Here is a 27,778-nt window from a genome sequence, read left to right on the forward strand (position 1 = left end):
ACTTATTGACGATCTGTCAGCGGCCATGTTGGTTATTAAATGTCTCAATGGACTATCTCTTTTTTTTTCATAGTTGCCTAATAAGTTCCTGTTTTATCGGCACGGGCAGGGCTACTATATCTCCAGTAACTACATGGTTGAACCCGACCAACGAGAAAAATATGGCAAACTCAAGACTCTCGACCTGGCCATATGCAAGGAATTCGGCAACATATCAATTTAATTTTTACAGATGGTAGTCGCTCATTGACAGACATTTATAGAGATTATGTAGCTAACTGTAAAGAAAATAATAGGTCATTTCGACGAAGAAAGATCTATATGAAACCTGAGTGGCCTAGAAAAATGCTGCTAAAGAAGTGTAAGATCGTCATTTTCCATTTACAGACACCTATTTGTGAATGCTAAGTTTAGGAGTCACATAGCCATCGAAGTAAGAACGAATTACGCACATGTATTCTAAAATAGTTGCAGAAAAAATCTCATCTGACATCAAAGTTATGTTTTACTATCAGTCATACATTTTTAATCAAGAGTCACACGAACGGCAAGTAAACTGTCATTTAAGAGGTGCAAACGCATGATGATTTCATTGGCCCTATTAGTCCGCAAAAAACTCAATGAAACCTTTGTCCGTAAATCAACATTCCTTTGAGGATTTTTACATTTTGAAACATTTGCGTCAGACATTCATCCTATTACTATGATAAATTTAAGTCTCATTGATTTAAAAATTATTAAAGAGCTTCAGACTCAGTGTTTTTTTAAATCTTACAATGATGTTGACTTCAAAGAAGTGACACTAATAAATAGATAAAGATAAGATAAAGATCAAGGATAAGATAAAGATAAAGATCTAAAGGTCTATTGGAAAGAAAAAAAAGGGTCTTATGGATTTGGTTAACAAAAACACATGAAAAAGTACTATACCATCTTCTATAACAAATTGTAATTCGCCGTTTTTGTGGATTTAAGGAGTGCATTTATAATACATAATTTGTTAAAGGAATAAACGAAGGTACGTTTAAAAAAAATGTCTTGTTTTCACTTGTGCTATTCTAACCCAATTAGTGTGAACAAATATTTTGTAATTGCTATAACATCTTTTTCGTTATTTACAATTCGAATAACTCTCAACATTTAAATTCTTGAATTGTGACGTATTTAATAAGCGATGTCCGTTCGCCATCGGTTGAGAACGGCAAAAACAATTTGTACTAGCTTAATGTTACATTCGTTGCACATACATGTATACGAGAGCTGGGCCGTGTTTATCAGTTCGGTTTCCCATCCTTCCTGATAAGAGCCCCGATACTGGGTTCCCCAGACATTGACCTCGACATTGTCTCGCATAGTTTGGCTTATCTACAATTGGTGTCACTGTACGAGATCTATAGCGCATTTGGGGGGACGCAGGAGGATATAACGTTAAACTGCAATTCATGCTAATCGAGAAATTAAGATTGTATTTTTCAAAGAAACTTCCACGGGCTACTGTAATAATATTTACAACACTTCAAGATTCCTACTGCGCCGGTTGTTGACACCGCAACTCAGATCGTTACCTGTCACCAATGTGAGAATCGGAGACCCTGTACATGCCCGTCCTTTAGCTCCGTCCCCTTTAAACAATATATAAACAGGTAATGAATAAAATGCGAGCCAGTTTCAGTGAAGTTCTGAAGAAGCCAACAGGATGATGATTGGCGAAACGTCAGCAAGTTCGACTCAACAACAACAGATGCAGAAGGAATCCAGAAGATGTGTAAATAGTTGTGTGAAGTTCTAATAGGGTGTGAAAAAAGAATGTTTTAATGAATAAATAACTTTTTTCTTGTTTGGCGACTCACTTTAACTGTACCATACCTTTTACTAAAGTTTTTTTTTGTATTTTTTGACGGAATTGGACGTAAACCCCTTAATTCCAACGGGCTTTAGCTGCCCATGACCTTAAAAAATGTCCTTAAACATTTTTTTGTTTACAGTTCTTTGTAAATTTCTAAAACTCATAATTGAAGTCCATTAAGAAAGCTTGCTGTAAAAGATGACCTCTTGCCTGTTTAAATTTTCTACGCACTTTGCTTGTTTTAGTTAATAGCTAAAGAAAACATTTTATTTTGAAAACCAATATTTTATCAGTTATAAACCGAAAAAAGCATTTCTTATATGTATATTTGTGAATTATTAAAAAACACTTAAAATTACTTTTCCAAAAATATATTTTGAACAAGTAGGCTTTGTACGGTGCGACCGTAATACATACAGAAAACCAATCCGTCCGATTAGTTGCAAAATTGTGATTTTGGATGTAAATACTTATAAATTAATGTAAATTCGAAATAAATCCTATAGAACTTATATCGGCGCAAGGATTTATAGCAAGGCACTCCACTAAAAGTAGTCCAGCATGCCATTAAAGAAAGTGAAATATGGGTTTTTCACTTTTCGATCGAATCGAAGCTTATCACGATTGGTTTGCCAAAAGTTACGCATGTCAATATCAGGGCTTTTTGTTATTTAATAACTTCAATAAGTGTACTTAATAATATGTACCGCGTACACATTTTTCAAGGAAAACTCCCCTTTCTGTAGGAAATACATGGAAACTAATGACAGTGTTTTTAGCTCTATTTTGGCAAAAGAAAACATAATGGTAAAAACGTATCAGGGTATTTAAGAAATCGCTGTACCTTTTTTTGTGATGGAAAAGTTATGAAAACTCAAGGTAACATTTTACGAAGAATTTAATGACTTTAGTATAATATTTCTAAAAGTTGGAGTTTATTAGTGGTCCAACCGAAAAAATAATTTCTATACGAAACACCCTGTATATTTTAGGACGTAAAATTACCTTTTCAAAAATATAGCACACTTGATAATAAAATAAAAGATCTTCCGGCTACCACTTTCAACCAATAAGCTTTGCACAGAGGAACAGAGCCGCCGTTATACCGAAAACAAATGCACATTGGTAGTTGTCAAATTGTGAATTTGTTTTTTTGGTAGTTTTGATTCTAGTCTTTCAAATAAATAGAATGAGAGAAGAATGCAGAGGCAGCAAGCTATTAGTACTATGATCAATATCGGAAGAGAAAAAAAAACTTCTTGAAGATATTTTCGGAAGATTTTAACATAACTTAATTAATAATAGAGAAGAAGCGGCAAGAACTAATGTTAGATTAATAACTCTATATGCTACACAGTACCAAAAATGCATGGTGCAAATGGTTTCTTAAAAAATGCAACCCATTACGCTTTATTTTTTATTTTTATTTGACAGGTTAAACTAAAATCTATATAAGTTCTATAGGATTTATTTCGCAATTAATTTAATTTTTGATGGAAATATAACATATCGCAAAAATTAATGTAATTGCGAAATAAATCCTAATTCAATATTTTGTAACAAAGTTGACAAAACACATTTGACATAATCGTGCATCCCAAGCATGCTAAGATAATTATTAAATATAAACAAGATAAATCGACATTATTCCATTGCATAGAAGAAATACTATATCAACTCTAATGTCCATTTCTCGAGTAGAAAAACGGCCCTTAAATTTTTTGCTCAGCATTTCCGGACAACCTTTATATAATTTAAATCCTAAGTTAGGCATCGCGATCTATCTATCTCGACCTACCGAGTGCTTTTGGCACCACACGTTGAATGTACCAGTGGTGTAGTAAAACACAATTATATGAAGCCCTAAAGAAGTCAATACAATTTAAGATGAAGAAACCCCTATATTTTGGCTAATAATATTTTATGCAACAAGTGTCATAAATTCCATTTGAGTCACTAGTGGCTCAGATCTGTAGGAAACGAAACTAAACTGGTAAAATGACACTTTCCAGTGTGTAATTAGGTATTTTACAGAAGGGAGTAGAAAAATACATATCCTGTCCCACATTGAGAGGCAGTTATTTTTTTTGTATCCCATAATTCCCCACGTCAATATTTTGGCTCTCCAAATACATATCTCATGCATCCCATAATTCCCCACCGAAAAAGTTAACTACCAGCATTTCATCATTCATTAAAGAAAAAAGGACCTATTATTTGGTCTTTCAAAATCCCACAAAAGACATTGAGTTTCTGGGGAGAGGTCTGGGGATTATGTCGGCTCCAGTATCAACAATTTTCAGATGATACAACTCCATGTTTCGGTAAACATAATTTTCTTTACAAAATGTTATTTAATTACTTTTATTCTCTCATCTTACTAATATTCAGCTGAGGTGATAAATCCCGAATGCTCACGAGTAGATTTCTATATTTCCACGTGCGTTGCAGATATCTCCTGTTAAACTCTGCAGCAACCTATCTGCTACTACGAGCAAAATCACCAAACAATCGGATTATTTCGATTTTTTCATTTAAAGTACACAGAATTTTAATTCGGTGATCACTAAATAGGACGTAAAGTTTAACCTGACTGCCATTAATGATTACACCAGTGTCTTACCATTACCATTACTTTTTAGTTTATCGAATAAAAAAAATAATTTAATTTTGTGTAGGTATTGACCAAAATAACGAAAAAAGTTGATGAGAATTTTGTCATAAAAATGTTGAGCAGAATCTTTTTCTGAATAACTTTTTCAAATAACTTCACGTTTATAATTTAAATTTCAATTGAGTATCTTAAAAAATGTGAACCCGAATTGATGATTCATAAGCTTGTTATTTGTTAATTTTCATTTGATGGCTCACTAGTAAGTAAAGTAAAATAACATTAACTAGTAAGTTTAATTCATAATTTTGTATTGATACTATAATAATATTTTCATATGCAAAGCGATTGTTTCCACCAACATAGTAGTTAGTAAGTTTTCTGGACTATCTACTTCTGTGGCATAAATAGAACATCTATAATCAACCAGGTTTAAGTCTGGCCGCCTGGCCACTTGTTTGCAAAATTTTACGCCCTGACAAAAATGAGCAGATGCTCTATCTGCTTGAAAAAACATCTCCAACTTCAATTGGGCCTGATCGTTTGTAAAGGAATTTAAGTAAGGATTAGCTTTTAAAGGATCTATTAACATATTACATATGATACCGGAACAAACGTTGACAGAAAACCTACGTCCCTTGCGCGCGACGCCACTGAGGCCGAGCTCCCGATAAAATCCGCCGTATCTTTATCTCGTGCGTTCATTCTCGCCGGCATCTGGACTTCACGCGAGGTTTCAGCAACATCTGACTTTCAGCCGTTCGTCTCCGCGACTTGAGTCTAGTTTTAGTGGTTTCAGTTTATATCCGAACGTTGAGACGGCACTGCCATCCGGCACTTAGTCGAACTTGCTCGGAGTCGACAATCAATTCGTGAATGAACCGATCAGATGAATTTTTGATATGCATTAGCCGTTTGTAACTTTAATATGCTAGTCGTGTACGGTTAGGTTGCCCGCTTTCGCATCATGTACGTTTCGCTGTGTTTGTGTGTATTTTTGATCGCGTCGTTACGCGGCCGTTGGGCCCAAGCTGACGACTACGACCATACGCCTGCGATCGGAAGCAACAAGGAAAGCAAATGCTACGATGAGTTTAATAGACCACTGGTGAGAGTTCGATGAAGTATATGTTTACGCACGTTTAATAAGTGTTAAGTGTTAAGTGTTAATAAGTTTAATAACCCTTTATGATTATGTAGCTTATTAAGTTTAAGAACACAAAAATAAACTAGAAATTATTACACATCAAAAAGTAAATCGTACTTCTTAACCTACTAAAGATTATAACCTAACAAGTATTACAGTGATAATAAATAACAAACTTACTCTTCTAAATTCTTCATCCGACATAATTTAGATTATTAGTTCATTACAGTTTTCCCTACTCTTAACTATCTAAATATTGTAGAGAGCCTTGCCAGAGGTGTTGAAAATACCTTTTGAAAAGTATTTAAGTACCCATCCAAATACTTTTCCTAAAAAGTAATTGAATATATTTCAAATACAATTTTTGAACCTGTATTTAACCTAACAATTGTTACAATGATAATAACAAAATTATTCTTCTTTATTGCAACAAATTCTCTTTCTAACAAAATTTAAACTAAGTAGTTCAGTACATTTTGCCTATTTTTATCTATCCAGTCTTCAACAAGTTTTTTTTTTAAAGAGGCGAGATTTTTGTATACTTAGTGTAACAAATAAAAGGTATGTAAATAGTTTTCCCGCAAAGAAGTTAAATGTATTTCAAATACACTTTTTATACAAACTAAAATTGCATTAAAAGAATTTTAATACATATTTATAAAATCAACGTGTAATTAACAGGTGAATCGATAAATTCCTTTTGGATTTGGTCTGTCAACAATTGTTGTGCCAAATAATTTTCCTTTGTTAATCCAATTTAATTTGGATAGCGGCAATGTACAGGTCTAAAATTTCAAATTTCATCAAAGCGAGTTTCCATATTGTTTATTATATTATTTCCTATTTCTCAATAAAATTTTAAATCTACCATTATGGATTCGCTATTTAAAATTTGCAAAATGGTTGGCAACACATATCCTTTAACGCAGTCCATTACCAACGACCACTAATTTAATCCTAATTGTCAACAATGTCTTAATATTAATACTCTTTCTTAATGACACAGACAGTAAAAACTCAAGTTTGTATTATTGTATAAATAATTAATTTTACCGAAAAGTACTGCACACTTCTTGTGTGACCTGCCTGCCCTAGCCTAGTTTTACTTTTAATTACAAATATTTCAAATTTTAGGGACTGTATTCGAATTATATTTAAAATTCAAAAAACTGTAGTTAAATTCGTATTTATATCCCATTTATTTTGGAATACTTAATTAATCTTAAAATACATGTATTTAAATACCTAACAACACTGAGCATTATAAAACGGTTTTTGTTCGCAACCTAGCTACCTCAAGCTAAATTCAATTCAAAATTCTAATATTCGTCCTTGTTCTATTTTCTATTCTCTGTTTCAGGTTAATTTTTCCTTGATAAATATTTTTTTGACATTTCTAAATGAAGCTACCGAATATCCAATATTTGTATTTCTTGGAAAAGTAAGTCTCGAGGTAGTTTCTTCTTTTCCATATATTATTTTGCTTAATACTCCGGGCCTTTAAATGTAAGTAAGCTACACACTCCATCCTAAAATCTTATAAGACCACCGCATTTTATGGATTGATTGATTCTATTTCCGGAATTTATAATTTTTTATTTTTTTCAGCTGTTTCCAATGATCTACCATGTAGAAGATTGTGCAATTTCATAAGTCAAATTTATTCTTTTTTCAATAATTTTGGCTAAAAAGTAAAGAACCTAATACAGTGCGCTGGGGATTTTCAAAAACTATTTCTTTTGTTTCAGTGAAGGCATTTCCCTTCTGAGCATATTTTTTCAATTTTGATATTAGAATTTGGTGTGAAATCAAAAATGCAAAGAGTACGTTGACTGCAGTCAAAAGCATATGCTATTTTTGAGTTAAATTTAACCAAGCATTCTGGAGTTGATTTTAACCTCAGAAAACAGTCTATACTTCTCTACATTGTTTTTCTCGCCTGACTTAATCGGAGGTTGTTGGGGAAAGCAGCTTTCCTAAAAGCAAACACATTAAAAATGTAAAGGGTTGAGATATTTCAAATTTTATTTATCCATGGTGGTCTTCTGAGAGACATTGTTAAAATTCATGATCTCGTGTACATTACTAAAAAAAATTATAAAAGTGTCAAATATTAAAAAACATGCGGTCAATTGTATTTTAAGTCGGGGTTTAACGAGCCGCCCATGTCAATTGCAATAGGCACTATCTTGAAGGCTCATACCGACCGGTACCACATTCCGAGCCCTATATATACGCTGTCTTTCTTAGTTTTTTTATTTATTCAGTCATTCCCTGTAAGGCATAATACAACTAGTAAAATATCTTCTGTGAATCCTATCGTTTGGTTTTTATGTGAGTTCGAAAGGAATTTGGATAGCAGACGTGGGAATAAATCCATTCGCAATACGTGTCGTAACATGATTGATCCGTGCGCTCCTGGGACTCGACTCGCCATCCATATCGTCCCATGTGGTTCGAAAGTACAAGATATTCTCACATACGGGGTGATGCAGTGGCATAGCGGAGTGCGATATCTACATGATTTATCAACAACGGGTATTTAAAAATATTCCAATATCTCATATGAGAGTATGGAAAAATATTGTGCACTGGAGCACTATGCAATATGTCCCAGATTCGCTTCTCTATACAGGGATCTCCGTGCATCAAAGTGCATTTGATAACCGGCTTCAGATTTACGATCGGTCAATTGGTTTGGGAAATATCGGTGAAAAATACAAAGCAGGAAAATTTCCCGAAAACATCTGACTTGTTGAGAAGTCGTTTTTTACGTTCATGTTCTATTAAAAATTGATTAAAACCAAACTTTTAACCTTTACTCGTCTCAAAAAAGTGTCTGAGTAATGTCAAATTTTGACAGGTGCCAATTTGGTCGTTTTGTATTTACTGGCGAAAAACAAAATTTGCCATTTTCGGTTTTTCGCCGATATTTCCCAAACCAATTCACCGATCGTAAATCTGAAGCCGGTTATAAAATGCACTAAGTTTCCTAAAAAATATTCTCCATTTAAACTTTGCTGTATACAGGGTGTCTCGTCGGTAACTTCGTCGATCTGTTACGACAAAACTATAAGTAGCAAAAAAATGGGCAATGCAATTAAAATATTTTCAAGATGGCGTCACATCCAACTTTGTCAACTTTCTTATTTTAAATGAAACACCCTACACAGCCTGTTACAAACCAAATGTAAAAAAACTTTAGGAGGTAATTCCTTGTTTAAAATACTAGGTGGTTTGTTATATAAATATTGTGAGATATCTCGCTACAAATATGGAGCAAAAACAATGTTTATTATTTTAGTAAAAACGAAAATAGAATACGAAAGCATTATTATTATAAAAACACACTTTCTGTATATTTTTATTTTTTTTGGTTAGTGGAGAAGATTCAGTTAATTTAGTGAGAGTCTAATGTCTAATGTCTAATAAAATTTACGAATCCAAATAAAATGTAAAGCATTACCTGCTACTATCAGTTGAAAATTTGTAAGAATGAAACACATTTTTTAAAATATGGTTGAAAAATATGCAGATACACAAAAACCGACAAGAAACAGTGTTACAGGAGATATTTTTTCCCATTTGCTACTAATACTGTATATTCATAATTAATCTGTATTAACAACGAAAACGATTTCTATATATATATATATATATATATATATATATATATATATATATATATATATATATATATATATATATATATATATATATATATATATATATATATATATATATATATATATATATATATATATATATATATATATATATATATATATATATATATATATATATATATATATATATATATATATATATATAGAAATCGAATTGTCGCGTTGTTAATTTCGCCCGATCGTAGTTGCGATGTCCCCGTTGGCTGCTGCGCATCGCTCTGCTGTTTAATTATCGTTCTCCATGTGTTGGATAAATGCAGAGCGTCGTCTCTCGTATTGAGGTGTCCGGACTTTTCTATTTCGATGGCCTCTCGTATAATCCTAGTCCTAAAATCAGGAATATTAGCTATTTGTTTGCAAACAAGCAGCACCGTTACCATCTCCGGCGCAGAGTATAAATACCGCACGCACCGCCGATAACCTCCCAGTGTTCGAAGTGTTTTCGGAGCGCGAGCATTGAAGATGCCAAGTGAGATTTTGGCGAAACGTCTGCAGGATTCCAGTCGGATGCAGGATTCCAGTCGGAGTTCAACGAGCGAACGGATGATATCCCGGAATATAGTGTCATCACATTTTTCCATCCGTGAATCAATACGTGAGAATATATATATATATATATATATATATATATATATATATATATATATATATATATATATATATATATATATATATATATATATATATATATATATATATATATATATATACAGGGTTTTTCACTTAAAACTCCGCACGCCAATAACTCCAAAACAAAAAGAAATATTTAATTTATGTAAAAAGTAGTCAAAGTGTGGGGTCCAGTAGATATTTCCTAAAGTTTAAAAAATTCGACGCCTGCAAAGAGCTGGGCGTCGCGACGCGTCGAAAAATTATTCGATTGCAGAGACTTTGGAAATACGCGCATACAAAAGTACATATTATTTAAAAACTTTTTTGTTATTTACTCAAACTTATTTACTTTACCCGTTTCTAAGTTATACCGATTTAAAGTAAACATTTCTTGATTAATAAAAAATGTGATTAACGCTTATTTTTACAAGTATGCCATGAATGTTAGTTACTATGGCAACCATTGTTATTGCAGTTGTTTTAAGTGCAATTACAAACAATAGATTTCAACTATTTTAGTATGATTTTATTTATTATTTTTTATCGATTTAGTTCTGATAACATGATAAATAATTGAAAAAACAGTAAAATACCTACAAGTTAATAACCAAAATTATTATTGCAATTAACTACATAATAAGACATTTCAAAAATTTTGTTCAAAATTATGTCCATCTGCTCGAACACAACTATCAAAAACTTTTAACAGATGAGCTTGGGTCACTTGTAGGAGAGTCCTTCTTGTGATAGCGGCACACGCTGCACTAATTTTGTTGTTTGTGCGTAAACTCTTTTTGCTTCTCTACAATTGCATCTGCATTCTCCAAACACCAGTAACATGTCTACTTTTTCATCATTGCTAAATTGCACCATTTTCACATAATAATTCTTAGTTTTTTTTTAAACCGAACAAATTTGGATACTTCTTGTGACAAAATGTGACAATTTTTTGATGCAGCAATAACAACGTTACAACAATTAACAATTACGTTTGTAATTGCACTTAAAACAACTGCGATAACAATGGTTGCCATAGTAACTAACATTCATGGCATACTTGTAAAAATAAGCGTTAATCACATTTTTTATTAATCAAGAAATGTTTACTTTAAATCGGTATAACTTAGAAACGGGTAAAGTAAATAAGTTTGAGTAAATAACAAAAAAGTTTTTAAATAATATGTACTTTTGTATGCGCGTATTTCCAAAGTCTCTGCAATCGAATAATTTTTCGACGCGTCGCGACGCCCAGCTCTTTACAGGCGTCGAATTTTTTATACTTTAGGAAATATATACTTGACCCCACACTTTGACTACTTTTTACATAAATTAAATATTTCTTTTCGTTTTGGACTTATTGGCGTGCGGAGTTTAAAGTGAAAAACCCTGTATATATATATATATATATATATATATATATATATATATATATATATATATATATATATATATATATATATATATATATATATATACTGTTCAAGATGGCGACCCATTTAACAGCTGTCAAGTGATTTATTCTTAGTTTGGTTTGGCAATTCATGAATAGACTCACGCCTGAACAACGCTTGCAAATACTGCAATTTTATTTCGAAAATAATGGTTCTGTGCGGAATACGTATCGCGCACTACGCCCATTTTATCGTCGACAAAATCTTGGTTTACGTGCTTACAAAATCCAACTCGTGCAAGAATTGAAGCCAAACGATCATCAAGTTCGGCGTAGATTCGTCGAATTGGCCCAAAACGAGATTGCCGTTTTTCATAAGCGAATTTTGTTTAGCGATGAAGCGCACTTCTGGTTCAATGGCTACGTCAACAAACAAAACTGCCGCATTTGGAGCAAAGCTAATCATGAAGTGTATGTCGAAACACCGTTACATCCAGAAAAACTGACTGTTTGGTGCGCTTTATGGGCTGGTGGAATCATTGGTCCGTACTTCTTCAAAAACGATGATGGCCAGAACGTTACAGCCAATGGTGATCGGTATATAGCTATGATTACTAGCTCTTTCATTCCTGAATTGAATAACCATGACGTCCAGGAGATGTGGTTTCAACAAGACGGCGCTACATGTCACACAGCTCGTGTCACAATCGATTTATTAAAAAACATGTTTGGTGACCGATGAATTGGCCTCCAAGATCTTGTGATTTAACACTGCTAGACTACTTTGTGTGGGGCTATGTAAAGTCATTGGTCTATGCGGATAAGCCACACACGATTGACCATTTGGAAGACAACATTCGCCGCGTTATTGCCGATGTACGGCCACAAAAAGTCATCGAAAATTTGACGTCCAGATTGGACTACATCCGCGCCAGCCGTGGCGGTCATATGCCAGAAATCATATTTAAAATGTAATGCAACAAGATTATCTTTCGGATAAATAAAATTCATGTCAATCGAATAATCCATCGTTGTTTTATTGCAACTTAAAGTTCTATACATCGAAAAAAAACACCCCTTACATCTTTTTGGGTACCACATAAGAAATAGTTCATGGGAGTCAGGTCTGCATTCCGGAATTGTCACCTTAGAATGCACAGCTAATGTGGTTTTATTACTCTACTCCTTTTTGAAAATCGATTTTAATATTTCGTAAAACGAAAACTTGAAAGCCGCTTCCTTTTCCAGAGATGCATTCCAGAGTTCGAAAATGCCGCTTTCAACGTGGAAATGACTGGCACCAACACGTGCGGCGAGAACGGCGAACAGGAGTACTGCGTCCAAACGGGAATAACTGGAATAAGGAAATCCTGCGAAATTTGCTATCCGGGACAGCACCATGCACGTTACCTGACCGACTTCCACAACGTGGATAACCCCACCTGGTGGCAATCGGAGACTATGCTTGAAGGCATTCAGTATCCCAACCAAGTGAATTTAACCCTCAACTTTGGTAAGGGGTTTTGCGAATTGGCTTAGCTGAAACATTGTTCCACAGAGTGCATTCAAATCGTTTTTATACAGAATGTTATATTTCACCACAGTATTTTTAATGCGATAGAATTTGACTCTCTGTACCACAGAAAATCATGAGCCTTTGAATGTCAGAGAATATGAGATATATGTAGCTCACAGCTAAGAGAACCAGTTCAAATCTTTCGTGTCAAAAAAACTTCAGGTGCCAATTCTCGTTCAGAAATCGGCGTTATTTTGCAGAAAAAAATAAAAAAAACACCTGTATCTCGAAAATACAAAATTTAAGACCCGAAAGCTTTTCAAATCATTTAGAATTTTGCCAGTGGATTATCAACCATCAACATATTTTGACCACCATTTTATCCTCTGCCTTCGTAACCGATTCACAAGGTAGAGTTTTTCACACACGCGATGCGCATTTCTGCAGAAACGGGAATTCGAGGGCTGTCTGTCGAAGCAACAATTGTCCAAATTGGTTTTCAATCAATGTTTGGTCAGGTATCGTTAATAGGTCCTATTATTTTGATACATCGATGAAAAAGCTTCTGCTTACCTAAATTTCCTTACAAATGCTCTGACCGGATAATATTCCGACACGTGCTCGCTTGGACATGTTTTTCTTATGAGCGGGGTGTAAGAAACTGGTTAGATGCAAATTTTGCAAACAAGATGGGTGAGTAAATTGGCCAGATCTAAAGTAAATAGTTCGGAAGAGTTACTCAGGTGAATTAATGTTGCTGGAAATCAAACTAGGAACAATTGCCTTGAGATTCGCGAAAAAATTTGTAGTAGTGATTTTTCATTCTTAACGATTTAATACGAAATTATGAATTAAGCTTACTGACTAGTGTTATTTTATTTTTCTTAAAAATAGCCTGCCAATGAACAATCAAATGAAAATTAATAAATAACAAACCTATCAATCCAGTTTTAAGGCTTTTTAATTTTTATAAATAAATACAATTTTCCTTGATTTAATAAAAAAAAGTCTAATAGTCAACCCACAGCAAAGTTACTTTTACTCCTCAAAAGTTACGCCCTTGACCAAAATTTCACATTTATAATTTTAGAATTAGATTCAGCATGCCAAAATTACTGACAACTCCAAAGTTTCAAAAGTATCTCTCAATCTGTTTCGGAAATATTAATAAAAAAATATTTGCAGGTCCATTCCTTGTAGGACATGTGACTTCGTTAGGGGCGTACCCGGATATATGTTTATATAGAAAATTAGGGCTTATTTTGGACATAGAATAAACTGTTATAGTTTGACTCATTAATCTTGGAACACCCTGTATAAGTTTAGTTTAAATAAATATAGAGTTAATTTATGTGTATTAATCGCATTATTCCTTTTTGTTGGACAAAGATTCCGTTTTAGGATACTGTTCTTCCACAACTTGTGATATTCTAAGAGATTACCGAGTATACCGAGCAGATAAGATTTCAATGTTAATATAGTAAAATATGAGGTTATTAAGTTCCTTTCTAAATTTTGTAGTAGTCATGTAATAAAAAAGTATTAGTATTAGTATTAGTATAATTGTTGAGTCCCATGTTCAAGTGTTAAATTTGAAAGCTCGTCTTCGTCAGGTCAATTGTATTGCTTCAGGAAATCGACGAATGTTTCTGAAACAGACTTTATAAGCAACCGTTCCTTCTGCGGCAATTACCCAAATTACTGCCCGCGCCTATCTGTCAAGTTAAATTAAGAACCTGAGATTTATTCTTCCTACGGTTATGGCGGTATCTTTGACGGTTCGCCTTGTTTTGTTTCGTCATTGGGCGTATCTCGGTTCACGAAGAATTAGAGCCAATATATGAAATAAAGTTATGGTAAACTATTGTTGCTATTTTTTACCTCGTTTTTTACGCACATGAAGATTGTGTATATTTTCTACTACAAATGTAATTGGTGCTGGGATTTTAGGCAAGGCGTTTGACGTCACCTACGTCAGGCTTTGGTTCATGTCACCGAGACCTGAGAGCTTTTATCTGTCGAAAAAGACACACGAAGGAGGTCCTTGGATACCGTACCAATATTACAGGTAAATTTAAAGTTAATTTTTCACGGTACCACATAATTTAGCGACATAAGTTTGCTTGAAGTCTTATTATGTTTTATCCCATGCATCCATGCTGGGTGTGCCATTATTATACAAGGTGCGACCGATATTTCACACGGTGATTTCTGAGTATTTTTAAAGGAAAACTATAAAATATGAAAGTTTGGTACAAAATGCTTCGTGATAGAGAGACAGTATTACTTTTTTTTGCTTCTTCTGCACGATTTTCTAAATTGTCACTTGCCTTTTTTCGCTTCTAAGGATATAACTTTTACCATGATACCGTATTATTATTTGGTAAAAAAAATCCTCAGTCCTTTGGAAAATGAAATATGGTCCTCCTATTAGAAGTCACTAGAAGCAACCGTGGTCGGAACAGTGATGAAAAACCGGATCAAAATATCCTGCAAGCGAGCATCCAAACCAATAAGGCCATTGTCTAGAAAGCCACCGTTATCTTCACGATATTCACAAAAACTGATTAACAAATAAATGTTTAAGTCTAAAATGGAATCTCCAATAGTATCTCGTAAACGGCTCGAAGATATGGATATTAACTAAGTACGATATTTGTGCAGAAAGAATGCAAAAAAATATATATTCTGAGTTTTTCACCGTAGCCGTTCGTTAGAAGTTTTTGGAGTTAGGAATATCCTAAAAGTTTGAAATTCTGGAACTTAGGATAATTCAAGATTCACACCATGTTTTATTTTGTAGTTTCTGAAGAAAGTTGATGATGAGTTTCATTAGAATTCCTACATATTTTCATCTGTTTCTCAGATGTCTTTATTTTTTTAACTTTTTTTACAGATTTACCCCTATTTTTAACAGTGGGCCTTTTATGCATTTTTGATTGTTGATAAACGCTTCTGGTATAAACTAAAGCAGGAAAGAATAATACTTTGAAAAAAATTTTTAAAATAAAATAAGTATTTTTTTCAGCTTTATATAGTAAACCTTGATTTTGGCAGAAAATAAAACAATGTTGTTGATTTTTATGTCAACAAAATATCAGTTCAAGGTTCTATTCATTTTCTACAACAAAAGATGGGTTATTTCGGTCTTTTCCTGAAACCGTGCTGTGACTTGCTTAGATATTCTTCACATTTGGTAGAGATTCTATTACTGCTCATACGCATAAAGATCTTTACTGCTTGTGTTCATCAGGCAAATTGTTTTATAGTCCCCGCAGTTTCTGGCTTTGTTCTTTCTAGGTAAAGCTATGTAAGTGGATGTTAGACAGTTTTGTGGTATTATTCATATTCAAAAACTGGGTTAATATTGTGATAGCAGCACAATTGCGCTATGGTTATCTGCTATATGGCGTATTTTATATAACGATGTTTGCTTTCCTTTTTTATCGAATTATCTTCAAATTCAATATTTTTGGTGGTTAACCAGTCGACAATTTCTGATTTTCTTCAACATGAAACGAAGTCTTCTTTACGCGTTGTGAAGCATAATTACTACTGAAGCATTCGATATAAAAGTTAGCAAAATGACTATTCGCTTCCATTTTAGACAATAAAACGTCTTGTAAAATCACATTAATAACTGGTTATATTTTTGTCGTGTCACACTTGTAGTAGTACATAAACTTCATTAATCCAAGTCTCATAAAGGTTATAAATTTTCTTGTGCTCTCTTCGGTTTTTCTGGAAAATTATCTTAAATTAATCAATATTTATTAAGGCATTTTTGTTTACATTTAGCGCCACCTGTCGAGATACGTACGGATTGCCTGACTCTACGCACACAAATAGGGGAGAGGAGACGAGGGCACTGTGCACTTCCGAATATTCTGATATTTCACCACTCAGAGGTGGCAACGTCGCATTTGGTACCCTCGAGGGTAGACCGTCGGCATACAATTTCGATACAAGCACTGAATTGCAAGTTCGTAGCCCAAAACTGGTGGACTCGATCTAAATAGAAATGGCACCGGCAAAATGTGAGGCAAGTTTTACAATGGTAATGTAATGTGGATTCCTGTACGTGTCTTACTTAATTATATAAATGGTAGAACAATGCTGTTTTCGCCGCTTAATTATTTATCAGGATCAAACAAAATTTTGTATACAATAAAATTTATAATCAGCTAATTTGATTGATTAGACTTGAATTAGATTTACTTAAAAATAAATATATAAAATAGAAATTCCACAAATAAGTAATAATAAATAATTATAATTTTTTGAAATCTAAAGGTTAAGTTTACAAGCTCCCTTTGTAAATTTTCTTGCTTTTTGCACAATAAAGACACAATAATAATAAAGGAAAGGATATCCATTGATACCCTTCACTTTCTTAATAAAATTTGTCTCACGAATCGATTTTCGCTGCATTCCAGTTCAGATCGAGTTCTTCCTAAAACTAATGAGATGCTAAAATATATCCAGGATTAACCATTGTCCCAAACAGGAGTGGGTAACCAGTACCCAAATTATGATAACCTTGGATCGCATCAACACTTTCGGCGACGAAGTCTTCGGCGATCAACAGGTGTTGAGGTCGTATTTTTACGCAATCGCCGATGTAGCTGTGGGTGCACGTTGCAAGTGTAACGGCCACGCATCAGAATGTGTTGCGTCGACCAGCTCCGACGGTTCCCGGAGGAGAGTGTGCAAGTGCGAACACAATACTGCAGGTCCCGACTGCGGCGAGTGCTTGCCGTTCTTTAACGATGCCCCATGGGCGCGAGCTACAGCTCAGAACGCCCACGAATGCAAACGTAAGTAAGCCCTTGATAAATCCTGTTTGTTTAATGGTCATGGATAATGACAAAAGAACACCAAAATAACAGGTATCCACCCCCTATATAGTAAAGCGATCTGGTAAATGATGTTATTGCTCACAGTTTTTTATTGTAAAGTTAAGCCGTCGTCTGGGTATGCTGGGATTCATCAGTTTGATAATTAAGTCATTAATACCAGCGAGGATACATAACTAAGTGGTCTATAGGTCCAAGACGCATACTAGGCACAAACATACCGCAAGATCGTAAACACACGCAAACTACTAAAAATCGCATGGAATGACCAACAAGTAATCACTAAAGCTGAACAAAGAAGTATCAAAAGAAAAACCATGTGGACCATTTAATTATGAATTCTTAGTGGAGGTGTTAACGACATAACCGTCCTGATGAAGCCTGCAAACCCATGCGAAAACTTGGCTTTATAATAAAAAGCGAAAGTCGATAATTTTCTCTTCTGGGATAATTAACAAACTCATCAGAGTTTCCATTCTTAACAGTTTTACCTCCATTTAAATTTAATTGCAATAATAAATAAATTTATTCACTCAAAAGGAACGTTCAACACTAAGGACTATTTCAGTTGTTGTTATTGTTAATTCGATACTAATAGATAGGATTTGTTGTCATTTTTGGCCACTTGCTTGTCATATTATCTCTCATTATTCATTTATGACGAAGTTTCCCTAAATGGATGATATCAATTCTCCACTATTAGTGAATGATAAAGTTATGTAATATATGTTAATATAAGTTATTGTTAAATGTAACTACATGATGAGAAAGGCAGCAGGTCAAGTGGAACTTCCCAAGGAAAGCCCAGAAGATCAGATTAAAACACCAAAAGTATTATTGAAAGAAAAGTTCACTCTTCCTATTTTAAAAATAAATATTCACAGCAGGTAACATTTTACTGGAACTTGATCTCTGATAACTAGAAAATGTTTATGGTGAAAAAAATATAGATCTTATCTAGTAGTTATGGCTGACGCATCCACTGCGCAAAATCAACTTGGGGAATATAAGAAATTATCAACTGGTAAGATGATAAAGAAAGAGCTATTACTTATATTAATACAAGGTAGAAGATATAGGACAAAAAGTTAGAGTAAATATCCTACGCTCAGTGCTCAATATCAGTGACACCAAAGCACAGGCGAAAGACCCCAAAATATTGTTTGATAAAGCAATTGAGGAAGTGATAATAAAGCACTGACCAGAATCAGCTTACAATGTCATTAAAGAAGAGGAGAAAATGAGGGATCTTGACCACTTGATGGATCGGATCGTCCACCCGTTAATTATAAAGTCAAGAGGAGGTGACAGTTCCTCAGATGACGAAGAATATATTTTTTTTCATAATTAAATTTCTTTTAGTATGTAATTTTTATTCGCTCGTAGTACCACCTGAACTCGATAAAATGTAATCTGTAATCCCTTTGCATACATAACGAGCTTTTATTACTCTATTCTTCCTGAAGTAGACTATAAAAGTATCTCATTAAAGTCCTCAAAAAAGTAAGCCTTTGCCATGTGGACAATATATTAGAAGAATATTTTCAGTATTATATAGTTTAAACATATAAGAGACACAAATAGGCATTTTTACTTATGTCATATGCCTGACTATATATATATATATATATATATATATATATATATATATATATATATATATATATATATATATATATATATATATATATATATATATATATACGTGGTACAGGTGTGTTTATATTGTATAATGTTGCAAATAATTCTGTGTTTTATATGTTTGAGAAGTTTTTGTTAGAGCAAATGGGATCAATGGGGACTTCGCACACTTCATTTCTACGGAGTAGACGAATAGACTAAAAAGTGAATGCCTGAAATTTGTTTTTTGTACCTGATACAGAAAACATATAAAAATATAAAATTTGCTATAGAATAAAGTGTTTTTACCGCTTAAACACACAATGCTATACATTTTTTCAAACAAAAATTCGAAATTTTAAAATTTCGATTTAAAACCAAAATCTTATTACCACCTATTTTATTTGATTGCACCTTTCACAATCTTGACGTTAGAACAGAGAATATTTATAATCCAAAACGACAGACACACAGGGGTTGCAGAAAATCGCCAATGCGATATTAGATAATATTATAAGATAATGATTGTATTCAATGAATATTTTGTTTGCATATTGCATATTGAAACGAAAAAAAAAGATAAGGACATAATATTGCATTTCAAAAACTTAACCTACTTTACGCTTTACTAATTGACGTCAAATTTTTGCTAAATCTCTATCTTATTTCTTCCCGCAAAATATTGGGTTGTTCGGAAAGTCATTTCGTTTTTTTTGGGGAACATGAAAGACAGTTTTCGCATAATGAATAAATATTTTATTAAATTATATATTGGCCATTTTGGTCCAACACCTTTTGCCATCTTTCTGGCAGTAACATAATTCCCCTCTCATAAAAGTTTTGGTCCTTGCTGGCAAATAACTGGTTCAGGTGGTTTTTGACATGTTCATTTGAGGTAAAGGTTTTGCCATCCAAAAAATTTTGCAAGGACCGGAACAAATAGTAGTCGGAAGGCGCCAGATCTGGAGAATATGGTGGATGTTGCAGTACGTCCCATTCAAGCTGTAAAAGTTTTTGGCGAGTGACCAAACTTGTGTGAGGTCTCGCATTATCCTGGTGGAACACTACACCCTTCCTGTTGATTAATTCGGGCCTCTTCTCTTTAAGTGAATCATTCAATTTGTCCAGTTGATGACAATAGACTTCTGAATTAATTGTTGTATTGTCCGGCAAAAGCTCAAAAAAAACCGATTCCTTTGACATCCCACCAAACGGAGAGCATCACCTTTTTTTGGTGAATGTTGGCTTTTGACACGCTTTGAGCCGGTTCATCTTTTCTGCTCCATGACCTCTTGCGTTTAACATTGTTGTGTACAACCCATTTTTCGTCCCCAGTAATAATCCGCTTCAAAAATGGATCATTTTCTTGACGTTTGAGGAGCGAATCACACACGTCAACGCGACGACACAAATTTCGCTCCGTAAGGACATGGGGCACCCACACATCGAGCTTCGAGGTTAAGCCCATGCCTTTCAAATGGCCATAAACAGTCGAATTCGACAAATTTAATCTCTCACCGATCTCTCGTGTGGTTATTCGCCGATTTGCATCAACTAATGCCTTTATCGCATCTTTGTCAGCTTCGATCGGCCTTCCAGACCGTGATGCATCTTCGACATCAAAATTGCCGGATCGAAATTTTGCAAACCAGTTCTGGCACTGGCGTACTGTTAACACGCCTTCTCCATACACATCCGTCAATTTTTTTCTCGCTTGGACGGCATTTTTACCTTTTCTGAAGTAAAAAAGTAAAATATGACGGAAATGCTGCTTATTGCTCTCCATATTTAAAAGGGCACCAACCAAAAACTACTGCGTAGAATTAATAGAACTTTTTCACACATAAGCCTTGCAATATCAGCTCTCAAGACATATAGTGGTTATGCGGCTTAAGTGTGAAGTTGGTTTCGAAAAAACGTAATTAAGTCCTCTGACGGGAAAAAACGAAATGACTTTCCGAACAACCTTATATGTTCTACTGCTTCAAACTTCCTTGGTCATTTTCAGTGGGTCAGTTGTTTATAACACTCCAAAAGAAACATATCGCAAATTGCCAAAACAGGACACGCAGACGGCCATCAAATTTGAATTTGACACGAAGTACTGATGGGATATGATACTTGTTTAGAGTGCAATTTCTAAAGGTTGGTAATTATAATATAATTCATAATAATTATATTTGTGGAAACCAAATATGCAGAAACGTTTTAAGAAATCGTTACGTTTAGCTTTATTATAAGATGTACAATTTAAATTTTTGGAGTAGGTATTTAAAATGAAGTTTTGATATAATAATGGATTAGGCATCATTTTATTAACGATTAATAAAAAATCTAGTACCTTTTAAAATGATCTGTGAATGTAAAGGCAAATTGTTTATTTAGATTTCTTTTTAAAAATAATTTTAGTATAAATCACTGTATTTTTCCGTAATATTCTACAGATTAATTATAAATGTACAGTTTGAAAAGGGAATAAAATGGGAATTATGATCAGGAATCTTAAAAGTAAACACTTTTTTTGCGAGAATACAGAGTTTATGTGCTAAAATGAATCTTAGTAGTTATTGCAAAGAGGAAAGGCAGCTGATTGCAATATACCATGATATACAACAAACCTGTATCATGGTTACGACTGCGGCAGAAATCGAACGACGGTATTTCAGCATGTATTTATTACATTTCATTGTCCAAACCGCGCTAGTGGAGGATCAATTACAAAACATTCTCAAAGGGAAAGTAATTTTTCATAACTCAGAAATAGAAACATTTAAATTATATTTTTTATATATTTTACTCTAAAACTCAAAAATAGAGGTGTTAAGTAATACTGAAAATCAAATACTTTTATTTAACACAAAAAAAGAAGAAATATAACATCATAAGAAGAAGACGATTTATCGAAGTGTCTAGAACAGATGTTTTTAAGTTTTTAAATCGTTCATTAGGGAACCGAAACAGCAATAAATCACTCAAAAAATATTTTAACCCGTTTTCTGTATTGCAAATCACAAAAAAGCACTGAAATTCTGCGAAGGCCGAAAAAACACAACACAAACAATGAGATTTGGTGAGGAATCCCGCCAAATTTAGCTCCGCGTGTCCTCAATGACGTGACTCGTTGGCTCCCCCTACATGCGCAATGCTATATCTTTGTTGCATCATGATTTCAGCCTATCCATGCATTTCAAAATTTGCGATCGAGCTATAGTTTCAGTTCTGCAGCATGATGAGCGAGGACACCCCTCATACTGACAAATTCTTCAAACTTGTATGATTAATATGTTCCCACCATGTGTGAATAAGAATGTTTGTTACACGTGTTATCAAAAAAGTTAATAATTCCATATTAGGAAATGGCACCATTCCCGCCATAGCCACCTCACAAGCTGAAAAGCTGCGGCGCTATGAATGAATGAAAGTTCATCTTTTTGGTTTAGAATTTTATTGCCGATTCACAAACAGGAAACCAAACGGTTGCGACTATCTCCATGTTCCAAGGTCTGGTTAAAATCTGAGTTATATGGACGGATTTTATTTTCCTTGAACACATGTCCAATATGGTATTTTTTTTAAGACTTGTAAACTTTCTGCTCCTTTTCTTAGCGTTTTCATTAACCGATTGTAATAGTATACTATGCAACAAGTGCGGTAAACGGCATTTGACTCACAAGTTTATTTGACACGAGCGGAGCGCAGCGGAGCAAGTGTTTAATAAACGGGTAACTTAAAAAGTTTATCGAACGTCTTATATACTGTACTTTTTCTACTACCGTTTGTTTTTGGGTACATTTTCGCAAAACAACACGAATACATTCACTGACATGACCGTCAGAGTTGACAAACGTTACAATTCAAGGCGTGAGAAATATCTCCGAAAACATCCGATCGCTCGCAAACCCGTGCGGTAAAATACCAGAAACAATTGAAACACTATTCAAGTCTTTTTCTACTCCCGTCTGTAAAATACCTAATTACCCACTGATCTAGTGTGCGGGAAGCGTCACTTTACCACGTCAGTTTCGTTTCCCACGAATCCGAGCCACATCGGACATTTCCGGGATTTTACCGCACGGATTTGGGAGCAATCGGATGTTTTCGGAGATATTTCTCACGCTATGACGTTTGTCAATTCTGACAGTCATTTCAGTGAATGTATTCGTGTTTTGCGAAAATGTACCCAAAAACTAACGGTCGTAGAAAAAGTATAGTAAGCAACACGTCCGGCAAACTTTTTAACTCACTCGTCTATTAAAAACTCGCTCCGATGCGCTCCGCTCGTGTCAAATTAACTCGTGGGTCAAATGCCGTTTACTGCAGTTGTTGCATAATATACTATTAACCGACTGAAAAAAAACGGCCTCCCCCGCTTCTTCCGCGGGCCATCCGGGCCCATCCGGCCTCTATACCGACGTGAAGAACAGGAAAAAACAACGGGGCCGACAACGAATATAACTTTAAAACATCCATTAAACCCTAAAAACATTAAATCTGCACTGTGGAAACCGATTTCAAACTTTTGGGAGCCAACGGAGGTTAAACCACCGCGTGCAATGCTCACGACAGAATCCTTTCAGCATAGGTTGGAAAGGAGCAACCGTTTTCAAATTGAAACTTCATTCATACCGGAAACTAAAATGAGCATAAAAAAAGGCGAATACTGGCAACGTCGCCGACAGTGAAACCGGGCTCTGCACGCAGTAGACCCAACCTATTAAACAACCCGAATCGGTACCTACCTCGCGTTATGTTCTCCGGATGAACGAGAGTTAACTTGGAGGCTTAAGCTTTGCTTAAAACTGCCCGTGCAAGCCGAATGGCGGGATTAATGGCCATTCAAGCGATTCTCGGTCTCGACTTGGCCCCCCTAAAGTGCTCCGAATATACAACTCGAATTGGAGGATAACCAAAACCGCCACCATAATATACGCTCCTGGTACAAAGCTTTACTCGTAAAGTTTTCAAAAAGTGATATCGGCGTCCAGTCTCAGCCATTTCGTTTCGATTTGCCTCTTTTTTTTAAACAAGAACATATGAAAATTATGTAATAAAATTTATCGATGAAAGAAAATCTTCTACAGGTTTATTAAACTAGCCTGGTTGGGAAATGAAAAATACATGCCGTAATAGTTGTGGTCGGATTAAAAAAAAAAGATGAAAAAATACAAAAATAAAAAAAGGATTAAAAAAGCCAAATCCATTGTAACGGCGTTTGATGAAAATAGGCGAATGACAGCTTACAATTCGCCACGATCTCTGAAATAAATGGACGTGTATTTACAAACTTCCTTTTGAATATAGCACTAAAGTTTATATCGGCCGAAGTATGCGAAGTTAAATTAAATTCGGGCCCAGAGATTTAAGAAAAAATTGTCTATTGCCAACCCTGCCTGCCACTTCTGCGCTCCTAGTCGTCGATTGGCGTCCTGAGGTTTTCTCAGCGTCCATTTTCCAGTGGCAGGGATTTTCGATTTAATTAATATTTCCGCTAAATTGAAGATTTTGCTGGTCCTCTCTGCATTTTTAAATTTGCGGCAATATATTTGTTATTACAAACACAAGAATTTGTTACCATCTTACCATTGTACTCGTTTTTATGACGGTTTGGTCCATTTCAAAAACAGGCCATTTTGAATGCACGTCTTCGCCCTATGCATTCCTGATATTCAGCAGTTCAGTTCTAAGTTTAAACGGCGGTTGAAAAAACCAGCGCAAGCTTTCGGTTAGCGCCAAAGCTATTCGTTCAATTATCCTCCTGTCGAATTATGGAATCCTAATAAAATGGCGCAGTTACGGGAATACATATAAAATTGGGACTTGTATTCGTAATCGTTGCTCAGGACTTAAGGGGATGCCTTAAAAACTTTAGGGACTATCGACTGAAATGGTGGAATTGTGGGCAAATGACGTGGTAATTTTAAAATTTTTGGGAAGGAGCTTAGTCAAAATCCCTAATTCTAGTCATTCGTAAATTTTTACTACAAATTAAATTTAATTTATTAAATTTGGTCTTGGGGCGTCAGACTTTTTACCACTTAAGGGTTGCGATCCTTAAAGGTAAGAGGAATTTAATCACTAGATCATATCCCACCTGCATCATCCGCCACAGTATGGATCAGTTAAGACCCTACTGAAGACAAAGTTAGTTCAAAACAAGGAATGTTAAGCGTTCATTGTCGTTATGGAAAAGCGACTAGTTGTGTATGGCGACACCTCGTAGCGAGTGGTGGAACTAGATTCCATCATTGCTATGTCTAATATTGTATCTAAAGCTAACCTAAATTCTTGTCTTTATGGGGGAGGATGTTTTTTCGCGGATTTGATGTTTTTATGAGGTATTGTGTTTTTATTTATACATATAATTTTAGTTAGGTGTTTAATATTTGGTCTTAAAAATGTTATATATGTTGCTTGTGTAGGTAATAATGAAATTATTACAACCACTGCCGCAATTTAGGATATATAATGAATTGCTTAGTTTTTCATTACCCTTAGATAAATACAAGAAGTTAAATTGATAGATATTTTTACTATAGTATTTTAAAATATAAATTTTGAATGAATTTTTGAAATTTTGAATGAAAATTTGAATTAATTCCAATGAAACAGCGAAATTAACACATTTTGAGGGAGATTGTAAAAAGTATTTTTTTTTTGTAAATATCAAGACTATCTAACCAAGCAATAACCATTACCTATCGGCAATAAATTTCTTGGGAATCCGAAGACTTTTGGCGAAACTCGATATTTGGAAGTTATTAAAACTAGTTGTTTGCTGTTTTTTGCAACCAAAGGATATTCATTTCTCTATATTAATTACCAATTTTGCCTCTCGAGTGCAGTCGCAAAAGAGACTGGATTTTTCCAATTGCAAATTTTTTGAAAAATTCCCCGATCTTTAAGATGATCTGAAAATGTGAATATAATTTAGGAGTTCTACTACTACCTATTTCAAGGATTATCTTGTCATATTTTTTATCAAAATTCAATCAAAGTTATCTCTAGTTGGTGTTGATTTACATCCGAACTGAGTACTTAGGTCACATGACTTGAAAATTTTGATCTTATATCAAAACAGCGCAATGTCACCATTTTTAACTATTAATAAATATCATTTGCGAAAGCATGAGAATGGCAATTGTTTAATGAAAATTTATGTTATATTCATTTTTTTTTCTTTTTTAAATAACACCTCCTGTATAATAATTTATCGCTCCAAGTCGAATAATACCGAATTCTTCATAATACTTCCTATTCTTTAATTTTATTGTTTCTTGTTATTCAATACTTTCTATTTTGATGTGATCTTTAACAAACACTGAAAGATAATAATAATAAAACCAATAACATGATAAACTTGGTCCAAATTTTCCAAATTTCCGATTTACTTTAAAAAGGGAAAGGCATAAATAATCGATGTAGAATGAGATTGTGCATCAAATTATACTATAGTAATATATTATAGTAAACTAATATAGTATAGTATATTATTTGAAAAAACTGTTTTTTGCATTTACGAAAATGTAATGGTTTTATTTATTTTATTTTAAATTAATCGAAACGTCAAAGAAACTGCTGATATTAGCTATGAAGTATGAAGAAAAATTAAACAATGTACAGGGTGTTCGATTTGAAAATATAAAAAGATTCCGCAAAATGGTTAAACAAGCAAAAATAGAAACAGCAGTAAAGTAGTAAAATCGTATAAGGAAACAATATTAAAGTTTGAAATCAGTATTCCAACACACGATAACATTAAAAATAGAACATTCCCGAGCGACAACCAAAGAGGTGGGTAAAACGCCCAGAAGCAGGACATGGAGGTGCTGGTGTACTCTTCGATGTCGTGCGGTGAGTCAGTTCAGCCGATGGCTGTCGTACCGAGCGTTTTGGAGTTCGAAGTTGCGCAAAATGTACGGTTTTTTGGCGGTGTGGTTTTTCTGAAACAACTTTCGCGAGTGTGAAACTTTGTTGCCGACGGTTGGAGCGACGATTTTGACTTTCTTTTTAAATATAAACTTCCAGTTCGAGTTATTTTGATAATGTATAGAGGACGTGTAGTAAACGAATTTTCCAAAATTTTGATAACAAAAGTATAAAACGGGCATGCGTGGTGGAAAGTTTATTTGGTTTGTAAAACCAACTGCGTATAAAAAAATTCTTAAGTGTATTTAAAAGAGGAGAAAATGACATAATGTTTTACATGTGTATATGAAATATGTTAAATAAACCTTTCTGAGAAAATGGAGCGATGGTATTAATGCCGCAATTTATTAGTCGGTCGCGTTTGCCGCGTAAATAATTATTGTCAAAGTCGAACAGACTTAAATCATGGTGCCCCGCCGGCCGCTCCTATATTTGGTAGCGCTGGTAGGCGCGATTCGATGCACCACTTGGGATGGAACAGCGCCTTGGTTTTCAGGATCTCGTAAGTATTTAAATGAAACGGTATCGGTATCCACTAATTGGCATTTCAAGAACCCGTCGCATTGTC

General features: G+C 34.2%; 1 protein-coding gene across 2 annotated transcripts in view; it reads left to right on the forward strand.

Moving 5' to 3' along the window:
- The first annotated feature begins 5,179 nt into the window (after positions 1 to 5,179).
- LOC132698352 (laminin subunit gamma-1-like) overlaps positions 5,180 to 27,778 on the forward strand; it is a 38,312-nt gene continuing 15,713 nt past the window's right edge. The window contains exons 1-5 of one of the 2 annotated variants that reach the window (XM_060664359.1): positions 5,180 to 5,565; positions 12,541 to 12,805; positions 14,759 to 14,876; positions 16,607 to 16,790; positions 17,316 to 17,625. In XM_060664359.1, the coding sequence (XP_060520342.1) occupies positions 5,425 to 5,565; positions 12,541 to 12,805; positions 14,759 to 14,876; positions 16,607 to 16,790; positions 17,316 to 17,625 (1,018 nt within the window). In that variant the 5' untranslated portion in view covers positions 5,180 to 5,424. Of the gene's footprint in view, positions 5,566 to 12,540; positions 12,806 to 14,758; positions 14,877 to 16,606; positions 16,791 to 17,315; positions 17,626 to 27,164; positions 27,713 to 27,778 lie in introns of those variants that run through there. The other variant, XM_060664360.1, reaches the window with a different exon arrangement.

This window comes from Cylas formicarius, unplaced genomic scaffold, assembly GCF_029955315.1.
Source record: "Cylas formicarius isolate icCylForm1 unplaced genomic scaffold, icCylForm1.1 PGA_scaffold_2__14_contigs__length_35257938, whole genome shotgun sequence".
Classification (NCBI taxonomy): domain Eukaryota; kingdom Metazoa; phylum Arthropoda; class Insecta; order Coleoptera; family Brentidae; genus Cylas; species Cylas formicarius.